This window comes from Melospiza georgiana, chromosome 7, assembly GCF_028018845.1.
Source record: "Melospiza georgiana isolate bMelGeo1 chromosome 7, bMelGeo1.pri, whole genome shotgun sequence".
Classification (NCBI taxonomy): Eukaryota; Metazoa; Chordata; class Aves; order Passeriformes; family Passerellidae; genus Melospiza; species Melospiza georgiana.
This window is the reverse complement of record NC_080436.1, coordinates 20,434,000-20,448,816: the sequence shown is the minus strand read 5'-3', so window position 1 is coordinate 20,448,816 and position 14,817 is coordinate 20,434,000. Positions and strand designations below refer to the sequence as shown.

The 14,817-nt window shown below is 39.6% G+C and overlaps 1 protein-coding gene across 4 annotated transcripts in view; it reads left to right on the top strand.

Annotated features, from left to right (window-relative positions):
* The window catches only part of RAPGEF4 (Rap guanine nucleotide exchange factor 4), a 140,863-nt gene that overhangs the window by 106,827 nt on the left and 19,219 nt on the right, over window positions 1-14,817 (top strand). For all 4 annotated transcript variants that reach the window (XM_058027622.1, XM_058027624.1, XM_058027623.1 and 1 more), the window contains 8 exons: window positions 3,261-3,411; window positions 4,609-4,697; window positions 5,124-5,154; window positions 5,390-5,468; window positions 6,620-6,766; window positions 7,924-8,021; window positions 10,990-11,115; window positions 11,577-11,755. In XM_058027622.1, coding sequence (XP_057883605.1) covers window positions 3,261-3,411; window positions 4,609-4,697; window positions 5,124-5,154; window positions 5,390-5,468; window positions 6,620-6,766; window positions 7,924-8,021; window positions 10,990-11,115; window positions 11,577-11,755 — 900 coding nt within the window. The remainder of the gene's footprint in view (window positions 1-3,260; window positions 3,412-4,608; window positions 4,698-5,123; window positions 5,155-5,389; window positions 5,469-6,619; window positions 6,767-7,923; window positions 8,022-10,989; window positions 11,116-11,576; window positions 11,756-14,817) is intronic.

The following is a 14,817-nucleotide window of genomic DNA, read 5'->3' as shown; positions in this document are numbered from 1 at the left end:
TTCAGAGGGGAAGAAAGGGCAACACTTTTAATGTTTGGCGTTTTTTGTCCTGATTCACTTAGCTCGTATTATTCAGTCAGTCCATTTGAGATTCAGGCTTCTCTTTCCACAGTTATAATTGAATACCTCTATCCAACAACTGGGAAAATCAGACCCATAAGTAAAATGTACCTCATTCTTTAGAGGGGAAAAGCTTTTATGGTAATCAAAGTTAAGGATAATCGCACTTAAGGATAAATACTTGTGATGAAATCTGTTCTGGAGAGGATGCTAAGACCATGGTCTTCAGTGGGTCATGGCAAGCATCGTGTTAATTCTTTTCAGAGAGGAGCTGGAAGTAACTGGTATCCTACTGCTTTAGTGTTAGCTTTCCTGGAGCTGAATTATTATTTATTTGGTTCATTCTGAATATGGAAAAGCTAACTGTGCTTTGTTGATTGTACCATTGAAATTTATTGTTAAGAGTTGAAAGGTTCCTAACAAAGCTCATCTTTTTGGAGCAAAATCATGCTACAAAAGTGTTCGCCAGTGCTGTGAGACTAAGGAGAGATTAGTTATGCTCAATGAGGAAATTAAAACAGAAAAAGAAGAAAAGTTGATTCAGTTGGTGACTTTTTACTTCAGCTCCCAATTTTGAATCAAAACAAGTCTATTTTCCTACACCCACTTAGGATACTATTTTAGCTGGCAGCATGCAAGTATGAGTAGAGCTTGACCACTGAAGTGCTTTCAAGCATAGTACAGAGTATAAATTATTTGGGTTTTCACTTCTTTTACAGCAGTCATTTGTAAGTTATTTTAATCCTGAACAGAATGGACAGATGCACGATTTTGTCCAAGTAACATTATTGCTTACTGTGGATTCCATGCCTATTCTGTCCTGTCCTTCTGCACACCAAGGCTTTTTCAGTCATTATAGAATAGATCCTGCAATATGAAAAAAAAAACAAATTTCTGTTTTATAGGGAAGCAAAGCATGCTCCACTGTCCTGGATCAGATATAAGTCCTGCGTGTTGGACCAAGGCCCCCTTTCCCCCTCTTCTTCACAGCATAGAAATGGACAAACTCTCAGAGCTACAGTTTGTCAGATGGAGGCAGGACAAGGCCTGAAAGAAAACCTGAAATAGAGCAGCAACTCCAAAAGTGACCTTGGGTCAGTGCCTGTGTGTAATCATGTGTGCAAGAGTGCACCTTTAAAGTACCACTGTCCAAATACTTGGAAAGAATAAACTCCTCTTTTGCTCTCTGTAGATGATAGTTCTTCAGCACGTTTCTCCTTTACCATCATGCCACCAAAAATTTTGCATTCTGTTGTAGCAATGATCTTGCACGGCTCCTGCCATAGCTGGGTCTTCCTATACAGGGAAGAACAGCCTTCAGAATTGCTTCAATTTCTTAGCATATGCTAGGGAAAATTAGAAATATATGTATATATTGAGCTCTAACCATATTGGTGTTGATAAATATTTGGCAATTATCTGACACTTGTTGCAAGTGTACATCACAGTTTATTTCTGATTGCAGTCTGTAGTGAAGCTGCATCCTGAAGATCACATAAAAATGTGAGAACCTTTCATTGAATTTCCCTGTGATAATGTTCATAAAAGATAAATCAATGTAAATGAGCAGTAAAAATACAGAAAAATTACCAGTGCCTGTGGTGAGTCAGTTAATAAGAAAGTAAAAATACATTAAATAATTATAGTGTTTGAAAGGTAAATATGGCATGAGAAAAATGACTCTGTAGAATATTAAACTTACTCCCTAAGATATTGGAGCACATAACTTAGAATGAATTATTTACTTCTTATGACCTTCTGCCTTTCTGCCTTAATTGTACTGTGATGTTTAGTTCTCTGCTAATTTTAAACCTTTCCAAATAAAATTAAAATGCAGATTTCTGAAAGTTTGTCGGTCAAATGAGCACCCTAGGGCTTTGGGCCGCAGGATCGTTTCAAAGTGTGATTTAATAGGTACTTTTCCCCATTGCATTTTATTAATAGTATTGTTAGAGATTTTTTTTTTCTAAATTAGAAGCTTAGAATAAATACCTTATATAATTTGTATTCCTCATTAACATTTTTATTTTCTAATTAGTATTTTAAAATATTTTGGTACAGCAACTGAAAGTTCATCTTGGAAGAATGCAAGGATGCTGGACGTGGCTGTGAGGGAGAGTGTCAGTGTTTTAATGTTACATGTTACTATGTAACTGGGAATAGCATTACTCTTGGCAGTCCAGAATCAGAAATCTGGTAACTGGGAAGCCAAGTTTAAGGTGTAACTGCACTCATTCGGTGCTTACTTTCCACTCAGCTCTCAGTTTATCTGAACAGTTGAAATATATATTGTTAACCTTTTTTCAGTGAGAAATAGACACACAAATTGTCATATCCTGTTTCTTCTGGAGATACTTCATTTTCACACAGGTTAAAGACTCAAATTATCTCAATTTATTGCCTATTGTGCTTTTACTTTTTTTCTTGTTTTTTTTTCCTTTCACTAAATGTTACTTTTGGCCTTTTAGCTATTTGTGTAGTTTTGTAATGTTGACACTTTGTCTTTAAAAAGGTCGTTGAAATGTTTCCCATTTTTTCATATTGTTCATCACAAAATAACTTTCACAAAGTATTGTGTTTGAAATACACTTTATTTGACATAGTGAAAATGTCTGATTTCCTCATGACAATGAGGCTATTACAAAATTTATTATTTTACCCTGTGTTTCTATAGTCAGTTTAGGCTGTAAATGTCAAAGTCCCCCTCCCTTAATGGGACTGAGTTCATTTTGAGTTGCAATACCTTGTAAAAACAAAAGGAATAGCACTGGTGGTTCATTCTGGTAGTCTTCCTAACCAATGGAAAATTGGAATTGTTAATGAACACAAAGTGACATTTTTCTTTTTCTTCAAGTGTTTCCAAAGAGGAACAAGGAGAAATATCCTTCTTCAGTCTCCATGGTTAATCCTCTTTGTTGTTCCAAGTGTCATTTCTCTTCTGTTCTCCTAGAGCAACCATCTCTCTGGTGAAACTGTGATCCTTCCTGTGCTCTTCAGAAAATTCACTTTCATTTTACTTTTTAGTATGAACATGAAAATTTTGCAAATTATTATGCTAGTGGATGTCAGAATTCAGCAGTGTATTTTGGAAAGTTATGTTTGAGCATCCTGAAAGTGGTTTGTTGGAAGTCAGTTGCTCGTGAATCCATACTGGGCTTGATATTTTCAATCACTGAATGTTTTCCTTGACACTGGGGCACCTATCATGCCCAGCCTTCTCAGGGTACAGAGCAGGAGAAGATGGATTATGCCCTCAACAACAAACGGCGAGTCATTCGGCTGGTTCTGCAGTGGGCTGCTTTATATGGAGATTTACTGCAAGAAGATGAAGCAGCAATGGCCTTTTTGGAGGTATAAAGGAATCATTGTATCACTGAAGTGAAAGAGATCATTTCAAAGTGCAAAGTTTATTTCAGTTTATGATGTTTTGTCAGGTTTGGCTGCAGACAGTGAAGGCACCACAACAGTGTTTGAACCATTGCCTGCCTCTGGAACTCTGAAAATAGTGTTGCAGATCCCTTTCAAAGCATTGTATGGGTAGCTTGTGTTATAGCAGTAGCTGAATTTGCTTTTTCTACTGTTTTCTTCTGAATGGTTCAGGGGCCCTACAGACTGAACTGGAGGGCTGTTTATGCCTGCCTGAGGTGTGCCAGGAAGGAGCTGGAGGGCTGCCACTCTACAGAACCAAAAGTCCTTTTCATTTGAATGAAAGCTGTACTGCAGCTATTGGAACTTAAGATATTTGTCTTCAGAACCCTTGTAAATTCTTTATGGTATCTGCCATATCCTTGGATTTCTAAGATAAGAATGCACTGCCAATGTTAAATAATTGGGATTGCAATTCTTATTATATATGGTGCTTATGTAACAGAATGCCATATGTTACTGGCTGAATGAAAGTTCTTGTCCTAAAGAGCTTAAAACTGAATCTAAGATTTAGCAGAGGGATTTGAATAGAGAGGGTCTTTAGGAGTGGTAGACACCCACAAACCCACATGGGAAAGTTTTTCAAGCTTTGGAGATGACATAGACTTCCATTAGTCCTGAACTTAAAGAGCAATCACTAATTGCAAGCACAGAGATCCTTCTTGGGGACAGTTTTATGCAGCTGTAATAGGAAGAGGATGGAGGAGGTTTAAAAGTGGGTAATACTTTAATGGATTATAGTCAGTGACTCAGGAGCAAATCAAGCCCTAAAGACTACAACAGCAATGAATAAAAAAACCTATCATGCTGGATTATTTGTGGATTTTTTAGTCCTTTTCCTTGACAATGTGAAAATGCAGGTTTTACACAAGCAGCCGGTGGTTACAGAGTGAGCTAAGGAGCCTCATCAGGCTTCCCTTCTGCATGTATAACTCTTGCTTTAAATCAGCTGGAGATAAACAAGTAGAAGTAATAGAGGGTTGGGCCCAGCATGTGTTCCTCTATGCAGATTATCATTCTTTATAATCATTAAGCTATCAGATGTCATCTCATAATCCTCTCTCCTGAGTACTGCTCATTTACCCCTATAGTTATTTAAAGACTATTCTGTATCATTTACAGGAATTTTATGTATCTGTATCAGATGATACCAGAATGATTGCAGCACTAAAGGAGCAACTTCCAGAGCTAGAGAAAATTGTAAAGCAAATGTAAGCATAGTTTTTGCTTCTTTCCTTCCCCTGACCTTTTTCTCAGTAAATTGATGAAGAAAATTTATTGGTTATATCTATTAAAAAGCCACTTTGTGAATGACACTCATTTATATGAAATTGAAAGTTTGCATGCAGGCTTATTTGAATGAATGTCTATGGCCCTCTTTTCCACATCATTCTTGCAAACACCATAACCTTACTGAGAGATTGACAGAAGCTTATTTCATGCTTACATGAACTTTGTATAATATTTTTTTTACCTTGGTCATAGATTAACTGTGGTATAATCTAGTCCTTTCATATATAAATAAGATTATATTTATATGCTAGTTTGACAAGTGGTCCATGTTCTATAAGTGATTTTGTACACAAAATCTTCCAGGCAATATTTCATTGTATATTCTATGCTTTACCTTTTTATAGTTCTGAAGAACCTAAAGCACCACAAAAGAAGGTAAGAAAATGTATTTGTTAATTTTCTCAAGTAAAATCTTAAGCACAGCAAATTCATAAGCATCTTCTCTTTAGTAATCATGGACATATTAAAAACCACATTGAGAGATAGCTTTTAACATTATCAAATTTGCATTGCTACTCTTTTTCCTGCTATGGATAAGAGATGTACTGTAGCTCCTGTGTACCACATGTTTATTCTTGCACTAATGTGAATCTGAACGATTCATTTTCAGCACAAAGTTCTTCTGCAGCTGTTCAACACAAGTGATGACAGAGCACAGAAACGCCAGCCTATCAGGGGCAGTGATGAGGGTGAGTTTCTTCTCTGCTAAGTTTTCTTGAGTCACTGGCATCTATATAAATTTGTTGGTCTCAAAAAAAGGTTTAAAAATAAATGAAAGTACCTACCTAGAATTTTAGAGCTTGGCCTGAAACAAACTCTCTTTGCTTTTGCTAGCCCACTATTCTCTGTTGTTGGTTTGAGGTGCTCCTCGTCTTTCCCGTAGTTACTTGTGCCATCCAACACTGCTTCTTTGGAGAAAGATGTAAAAACCTTTAAAATAAGGAATGAACAAAACAAAGAACCAATAAGACATTACTGCAGGGAATGGCAGTGCAATAAAGAGTGGAAGCTGAAGGTCATGTTTGAGCCTCTGCCTCCCCTATGAGCTAACATATACAGCTGTTCTTTGCAAGGTAGGAGTGGAGCAGATAATCATGCCATGGACCCTGGATCTAGAATCCAAGAATCTAGGCACACAGCCTAAAAACCAAAATCTGCTGGTTTGCCGTATTGGTGTTGTTTGATTCTCTGAAGAGATTAAGGTAAAATTTACATCACTGTATCAGAATGTAATTTTCAGATTACTGATAAGGTACTCTTAATGGTTGTTTTGTGGAACTTCACCTAAAACAGCTGCTTCTTCAACATGTTTGATATGAAAGGATAGCTCTTGCTAATGAGCAGCAGTAAAAACAAGGTAACAAAATTCAAGGTCATGTAGCTGAGAAAGCTGGTGGCAGAAATCAGACCATTAGAAGAACTATGTTAAAGCTGGAACTAACTATATATGAACAGCAGACATCCTGCCAGTCATGCAGCTTCTGTTGTCCATAGTGGTGTTTCTAGGCCTACAAAGAGAGAAACAGTTCCTGCTGCCAGGGAAATACTACCTCTTGTGTCTGTCCAGACAGCAGTAACTGCTCAGTTCATATGGCTGCACCTTTCTCATTCACAGGACAGGCACTGTCCTGAACACTGAAAACCCAAAATCCAAAACTCTGGGAAATCAGAGATTTCTGTAGTAGAAATTGTAGAACATCTGAGGACAGGGGGGCTGTGTAGTGATTTATTGTTTCTTTGTTTCATTTTGTGAGGAGTGGTTCCTGAAGTGAGAGTAATTTGTATGGTAAATGAGTGGTTTTTACACGTGGAATAAACTGTGCAATGGTTTTTTCTTTAGTTCTGTTCAAGGTGTACTGCATAGACCAAACCTACACCACTATCCGTGTGCCAGTGTCTTCTTCTGTGAAGGAAGTGATCAGTGCAGTAGCAGACAAGCTGGGCTCTGGAGAAGGCCTCATCATAGTAAAGATGAGTTCAGGGGGAGGTACTGTACCTGCATCATCTTAAACACTCCTCAGTTAAGCTGGAGCAGAATTTTTGGAGGGATTGAAAGACCCCAAAATTCAGTCAAGGTTTTATACTCGTGTACATGTTCAGCTCTTACACAAGTCCTAATGAGAGGCAAGTCCTTCCTCTACTGCTGGCACAGACTGCAGCTCACAGGGAAGACAGGACCAGTGGAGAATCTTGTGTATCTGCATGTTACGGAGCACAGCTACCCTGATTTTTCTTTGCTGTTGTAAGAGCTTTTTAGCAACAGAAATAGGAGGTATCCATACTAAACTCGGGAATCAGCAATGTCAGAAAACACTGCAGTGCCAACATTCTGGCAGTGGTCTCTACTATTTTGGCTGCTCTGTCCATGAAAACCATTGAAGAGCAACTTAGTGCCAAACACACAGACCTAGTGTTTGCAGAGGGTCAGGGATCAGGCCCCCCTCTATGCTGTGGAAATGCAAGAGTCACTGGCAGGTGAATTCTGCTGGAGAGCTGATGTTGCTCAAGTGCTTTGGTTGAGTATGACTGTGTGGAGACACACAGAGGTAATGAGAGCTATGTTGGAAGGCATTTTTGCAAACAGTGGAGCCTGCCAAAAATGGCTCACTTCCTGAGAACTGACACCAGGCGGCTTTACTTTTTGCAGTTGAAGCAATTTTTTGTCAGATTTGCTGACCACCAACATCTTCTGGAAGAGACTGTTTTGTAATTTACTTTATTATCTTTTCTTTACCTGTGATGTGATGCTCTTTAGAAATGTTGTAATTCATTGCCGTCACTTCCTTGAGCAGTTACTGCCTTCCAGAGCAATTTCTTTTAAGAACATCTCTCTAAATGCTTGCAGCTCAGCAACAAATGACTGGACTCCCTAATGAGGCTTAATTTTTGCAGGTAGTGTCTAGTGATAGCAGCACAGGCTTCTTGACTTGTCTGTGCAGTTTGGGACTGGGATTCTGGTTCTGTAGGAGACGGGTTTGGGCTGACCTTACCACATTTCTTCAGTAAAGAGGATCTTGTCTTCTATTCTGTATCCTGGATACTTGAATTACTGGGCAAAATTTGTTCCCAGAAGTGTGATGTGTGCAGCTGGTAGATCAATCCTGCTGTAATTGTAATAAGTAATAATTTGTTTCATTTTTACAGAAAAGGTTGTGCTCAAGCCTCACGATGTTTCGGTGTTCACCACTCTGAGCGTTAATGGCCGGCTGTTTGCCTGCCCTCGGGATCAGTTCGATGCTCTGGTATGTAAGTGTGCAGTGCTCAGGAACATCAGGGCTTTGTCTTATTTGGACACCTGGCCCTCTTTGCATTTCCACACTTCACATAAAAGCTAGTAGAAGCATTCAAAATAAAGGGCTTGTCACACTGCAGTAGGGTGAGCCCTGAAAATAAAACAAGCTGATGTTCTAATTCCCTAAAGTAGACCAGAAATCCATCCATCTGATCCACATAACACAACTTGGTCCCAGTACTCTCCCTGTCACGCTGAGCATTTAGGAAGAGCTGAGTATTGTTACCAAGACATGCAGTAATTCTTCATTACACAATTATCTCCTCAAAGTCATAGAGATATATTTTCTAAGAAAAATGTTATCAATTAAAGCATTCTGGAGATTTGATTCCAGCAGTAAATTCCTTAATTTTGTTTTATTTCTCATCCCCACAAAATACTGTGTCAAAATCTGAGATAATTCTAAGTAGAAGCACAGAAAATATTCATGGTAGAAAGTCTGGTTTTTTCTTAGGTGGAATTGCTCATAAGTACTTACAGTTTATACAGTCATTCTAGCAAACTCCATGGGGTCTGCTTTTATAGAGTTTGATTTGACTGTACTTTTTGTTCCTTTTATTTCATTAAAAACAAATGTCATTGCCAAGTCATGTCAGCATGAACTCTATTACTCCTAGCCTTGTTTCAGCCTCCTGTATGCTTTTAACAAGCCACTTAGTATGTATGCCTGATTTCTTTTATGGATATGGTAAAATCTATTCTTTGCTGCTCTTTCAATTTAGTAACCAGGGAATGCACATCCAGCATATGTAGTTCCATGCAGAGATACCTCTTGTTCAGCTTATTAAATTCTGGTGTTCCCTTAAGGTTAATTAATCCTGCCAAGTAGATACCCTCATGGGGCATGCTACTGTAAAGCAGGGGTGTTGCATCAGTAAAACTGTGCTGGGTACTTATTTATGGCTCTGCATTGTCTATGTACACATAGTTTTTGCAGCAAATTGTCTTGGCTTTCTGTACCTTTCTCCTGTGCTATTTACCATGCATCAAGTACTCAAAGTGCTGCAGGGAGCTCTAAGATGTAGGGCTGCAATGTGCTACTTTTCATCAACTAGACTGAATTCAGTAAGAATTACAGAAGTAAAATCAGCACCTTAAAAATGGTCCTCAGCATTGCATAGCAAATTACAACCCCTTATCAGCTGCATTTTTTCAAAGAGGTATAAACAAATCAAAAAATGTTACAACCTTAGCTGCCTCCCAGTTTAATCCTTTCACATTCCAGTTTCTGGCTTCTTCCTGTTCATGAACATTTATGCACATTACATTTGGCAATTCCCATGTGAAAATTGTTCTGGGTAGATGAGTTTTCAAATATGCTGTGAGTTTGCATCTAAGTGCTTCTTTCCTAGCATAGGAAAATATGTGTTTGTTATGGTAACAGCTATGTTGTGTTCATCTCCAAATGGGGGGAAAAATGATATCTTTCAATCTGTAGGCAGTTCTCTTTCCCCAGATTTCCACAAGTTAGAATTTTCTACACAAAGCTGCTGTACTTTTATTTCATATGTTGTCATAAACTAAAGAAATTTTGTGTTTGTGCAAATCCCAATTCAAAGCAATCTGCAGCTTTTTGTAATATTAACGGCTGCTGCTCTGGATTTTTTAGACAATACTTCTGTACTATTTTTTTAAATTATAGATGAAGCTTTTAAGGTGATAATGTTTGTGATTTAGTTAAGTTTTTTCAGTTGGTTTGTATGACGATGATAATTGAAAGACACTATGTGCTACTGAGAAAGTGTTTCGATGTATTAATCCAGTCAGAGATTTCTTTTGCTAGTACCTTGCTCTTATATAAAACAGGATTCATTTAGTAGGCTCATTTCTTATATTGCAGCATCTAAATAAGGTCTGTCATTCTGGCAGACTCCAGTGAGTTTGTGCTGGGGAAGCAGCCTGTTGTCAGTTCGTGCTCCATCCCCCGTGTGTGACCGAGGGCTGAGCTCCGGGTCGGGATGCTCGTGTGTGTGTGTGAGCTCTGCCGCCCTCTCCCGGAGCAGCGCCGCTGGCCCGCGCCTTCCCGGCGCCCCTGCCGGTGTTTCACCCTCCCCGTGCCGGGGCTGGCCGGCAGTGCCTTAGCAGTGCTGCTCCAACACTTCAGCCCGATATGTACCACAGACTGCTTCACATCTGACTTATCTCAAGCCGTGTTTTAAATCTCTGTTTAATACTTCACCTGTGTGCAGAATCATAGATCCGGTCTCATTGGCTGGGTGGCATGGAAGCGCCTTTCAGAAATGGTTTGTACTTGGTTCTTTCACATAAGACTGTGTTTACATCATTTTAAACGATAATTTTAAATGATCATTTTAAACAAAGTCCTAGCCAGGACTTTGCAATCACAAATTGTGCATCAAATTTGTGTACTGTCAAAGAGAAAGTATGAGGTTTATTTTATAAGTGATCAGCAGATCTTGCAATCACTGCAGATTTCTGAAGCATGCTAGATGTAGCAATTCTCATCATTAGAATCAGGAATATGTAAAAGTATTTGGCTTGTCCTTGGTGGCCTAGTTGTTTGTGCATGTGAAAAAGGAAACATAAAAGTTTTTTGGAAAGACCTATGCTCCTAAACAAACACACATGCTTTAGTTAGCACAACGTGTATTATAGATTCAAATTTTAGAACAATGTTAAAAATAACACACTGAGAACAGTCTGGTTTATTTTCTTACAGTGTCTCTGAAGAGCTTTCAGAATTTTCCTGACTATCCTGTGCATACTGGATACTGGTTTTGCTCATTACTCAATACCTGTGTTTAAAAGCAAATTTCAGTTTTACTGCAATTTCAGTTTTACTACTACAAACTTGATTAGGAAAGTAGTCACACTGAAAAAAAAAAGTTAGAAATATAATAGAATGAAAACGCCAACCATATGTCTAAATTATTTTTATAATATTTTCTTGTTTGTAGGCACCCTTGCCAGAACAAGAAGGACCATCTACTGGTACAGTAGGAACATTTGAACTGATGAGTTCCAAAGACTTAGCACATCAGATGACAATTTATGACTGGGAGCTCTTCAACTGTGTGCATGAGGTATGAGGATCTATCTATTCAGCAGGTTAGAATCTATTAAAAAGTGTTTTAACTGTACATTGTAGCTTTGAGCATTATTTCCAAAACCTTCTCTAAACTTGATTTTCAAAAATTCTACAATAAAGCCACCTACAAGTTTTGAAAGTATAACAAATTCTTAATTTTATAGGAAAAATAGAAAAATAAAGTTAGACGACTTCTGGATATGTGCTGCTTGTTGAATTACTTTTGTTTGTTTTAAGGTATTAAGCTGTTTATATATAATCTGTAGTGACACTTTTACTATGCCTCAGCTATTGTATACTGGATTTGTAACCTGAGTCCTTGTCATCTGTGCTGCTATAAATGTAAACTCAACTGCAGAGCAAATTCAGGCTGGATACTTACCTGGTCAGTCTTAGTCTCTTTCCTTGAAGAAACACAACTTCAAAAAGAATTCCAAACTGTTTTCTCTTTCCTAGCTGGAATTGATTTATCACACTTTTGGAAGGCACAATTTTAAAAAGACCACAGCAAATCTGGACTTGTTTTTAAGAAGATTCAATGAAATTCAGTTCTGGGTGGTCACCGAGATTTGTCTTTGCTCTCAACTCAGCAAGCGTGTTCAGCTGTTAAAGAAATACATTAAGATAGCAGCCCAGTAAGTATGCAATCATGTGGGAACTGAAAGTGAGGTTCAGTATAGTCAATGTGGTTTTATTTTCTCTTTTCAGACAGCCACACAGAGTAGAGGTTAAAACATTCTGTATTTGGTAATTCTGTCTGTTTTCTTATAGGGCTGTATAGAACCTTTTTAATACATATTCTCTTTTGTGCTACTTTTCCATTGCTCCTTGATCTGTGATCTCTTAGGGCCATGTTTACACATCAAATTTGTGAGAAAATATATTTCAGTTCATTAGAAGAATCCTTCATTTACCCTTCCACACATTAGCAAATACTAGTTTGTGAATTAGTGAATATTAACAAAATTGAGCCTAATTTTCCTGAGAACAGAAATGTTTCTGGTTCTGCTCAGGAGAGCCATTCTCACAATTTCCCTGACTGGGAAAACCAAGAGGGGAGAGTAAAGAGATGTAAGGAGAGCATGGAGATGATGACACTCATGTGACTTTCATTCTGTTTGGGATTTGCAGCAAGTTTGCTGATGATACAAAGAGTAGGTTCCTGCACCTGGGGAAGAGTAACCCCAAGCAGCAGCACAGGTTGGGGGCTGACCTGCTAAGGAGTAGCTCTGCAGAGAGGGACTGGAACTGTTGGTGGATGACAAGGTGACCATGAGCCAGTAGTGGGTCCTGGGGACCAGGAGGGCCAGTGGGATCTTGGGTGCATCAGGAAGAGTGTTGCCAGCAAGTCAAGGGAGGTGTTCCTCCCACTCTGTTCATCTCTGGTGAGGCCACATCTGGAATGCTGTGCCCAGTTCTGGGCTCCTCAGCACAAGAGAGACAAGGAGCTACTGGAGAGGCCACAGTGGAGGCCACAGAGATGATATGAGGTCTGGAGCATCCCTCATAGGAGGAGAGCCCACAAGAGCAGGGCCTGTTTAGTCTAGAGAAAAGTAGACTGAGAGGAGATCTCATCCATACATTCAAATATCTTCAAGGGTGGTGCCAAGAGAATAGTTCCAGGCCCTTTGTCCTGTACCCAGTGACAGGATGAGGAGCAAGGCCCTTAAACTAAAACTTCACCTCAGCACAAGGAGTAACTTCATGTTGAGGGTGGCAGAGCACTGGAGTAGGCTGCCTAGGGAGTTCATGGAGTCTCCCTGTCCATAGTTCAAAACCCACCTGGACACATTCCTATGTCACCTGGTCCAGGTAACCCTGCCTTGGCAGGGGGGTAGGACTGGATGATCTCCAGAGGTCCCCTCCAACCCCAAGGATTCTGTGATTCTGTGATTTTTTTTTTCCTATACTTTTAAAATGCAAAATATGAATGTCCTGTCTTGTTACTAACTGCTGGGTCTGAGGCTGGATAGCAGGCATTCTTTCTGTCTTCCTGTATTGCTATCCAGATTTAAACTGTTTGCAACCCTCATGCCAGAGATGTCAGCCTTGACTCCCTAAAGAGTCAAGAGCAGAGCAGTGACTGACTTCAGAGGGAGCAGGGGTATATCCATGCCCTGCATAGGTACAGATTTTTATTATTGTTACACTCTCCCTTTCCAGCTCATGGTGTATTTATTGATGTCTGAAAAACAGTTTGCAGAGGTTTGTAGCGTTTGTCTATAGCTCTGGGCATTGTAGCTAGAAGCCTTTAGGCAGGTCTACCAACAGAGATGTTGTTACTTGCAGTTAAACCAAGATTTTAACTTTTTTGCATCATTACATGGAGTTATGTAAAGGAAAAGATTACTGTTGCTGCTGGGATGCTGCTCTCCTCCCAGTTAGTAATTGCACGTAGCTGAACTCTGTGTTCACATCAAAACTGGGGATCAGAGTGGCTCCTTCCACCAGGACACCCTGCTCGGCAAGTACCAGCTTCCTTCTGGGATCTACTTTGGGCCCTGCAGTCGGATTACAATTGGTCAAGGGTGAAGATTTAAAAAAGCTGATGGTGGGCATGCAGGATCAGTTTTATATTTAGAACAGAGGACAGAATTTACCTCTTTAGTTTCTAAAAATACACGCACCACATATTCCATTATCTCACTGCACAGCCAGGAGTTGGAAGCAGCTGCCGGCCTGGCGGGCTGTGCCCAGGAGAGGGCAGTGGCACCCACACAGACGTCGGGGTCTGTCCTGATCTCAGGCATGAAATGAGAAAATGTTGAAATGTGGTCATTAAGATACAATAATAATTTCCATAAACACTTGAAATCAAGTATCCTAAAAATTACAGTTAAATATCTCCTTAATAAACTGCCCTAGCTTGTGAATTCCTCCGAGTCATGGGTTTAATCTTGTGCTATTTACAACAACCTGACAACCTCCTGTTTACTTCCATGTTTCTGGTATCACTACAATGCTAAAAATAAACAGCTAAAAGCAGTCTGCTCTGCTGGGTCCTCTTTGTCTCCTAAAAGCAGAGAAATCCAAAGCACAAGATTTTCCTCTGTACAAACCAAGAGGGCAGGTTTAATTCCAGCCGCTGGAAAGGCCCTGGGAAGTTTTGCCAGGCTGCTGCCCTCTGTGCAGTGCTGCCATGGTAACAGCTGCTACACATGCACTAAAACAAACACAAAGTGCACCGAAGTTAGAGAGGAGAAAAAGCCCAGACCTTGAAGCAATATCTTTGAGGAAGTTTTGCCTGTGAAGATTCCTGAGACCTAATGAGAACTTTACCCTACCTAGAAGTACTAGACTCATTAGAAAAGTGTTCAGGGAGAACAGCTCAGTGCTGCACTATTAATCTTAGGCATGACTGGTGGTAACAAGATGCCTTGCACGTACTCATTTTCAAAGATAACTGCTACTGAGAAGCTTTTTTCAGTTCTGTGGCTTGAGGTGCAGATATCATTGCAGAAGGCACATCATTTTGTGTCTGCCACCCCATGCACCCTTGATGTGTGCTCCCAGTCTGTGCAGGCAAGCACAAGGCCAAGTGCTGGCTCCAAGTGCTGTGCACATGTGCTTTCAGTTCCAGGAGCCAGTCTTGCCTCAGCATCTGCTGGAAAAGGATGTAGAGGTTACCAGGTTCATCTCTTTTCCCCAGCTATTGTAGGAACAAACTTTCAAACAAAGGGGAGAAGTTAACTGTATT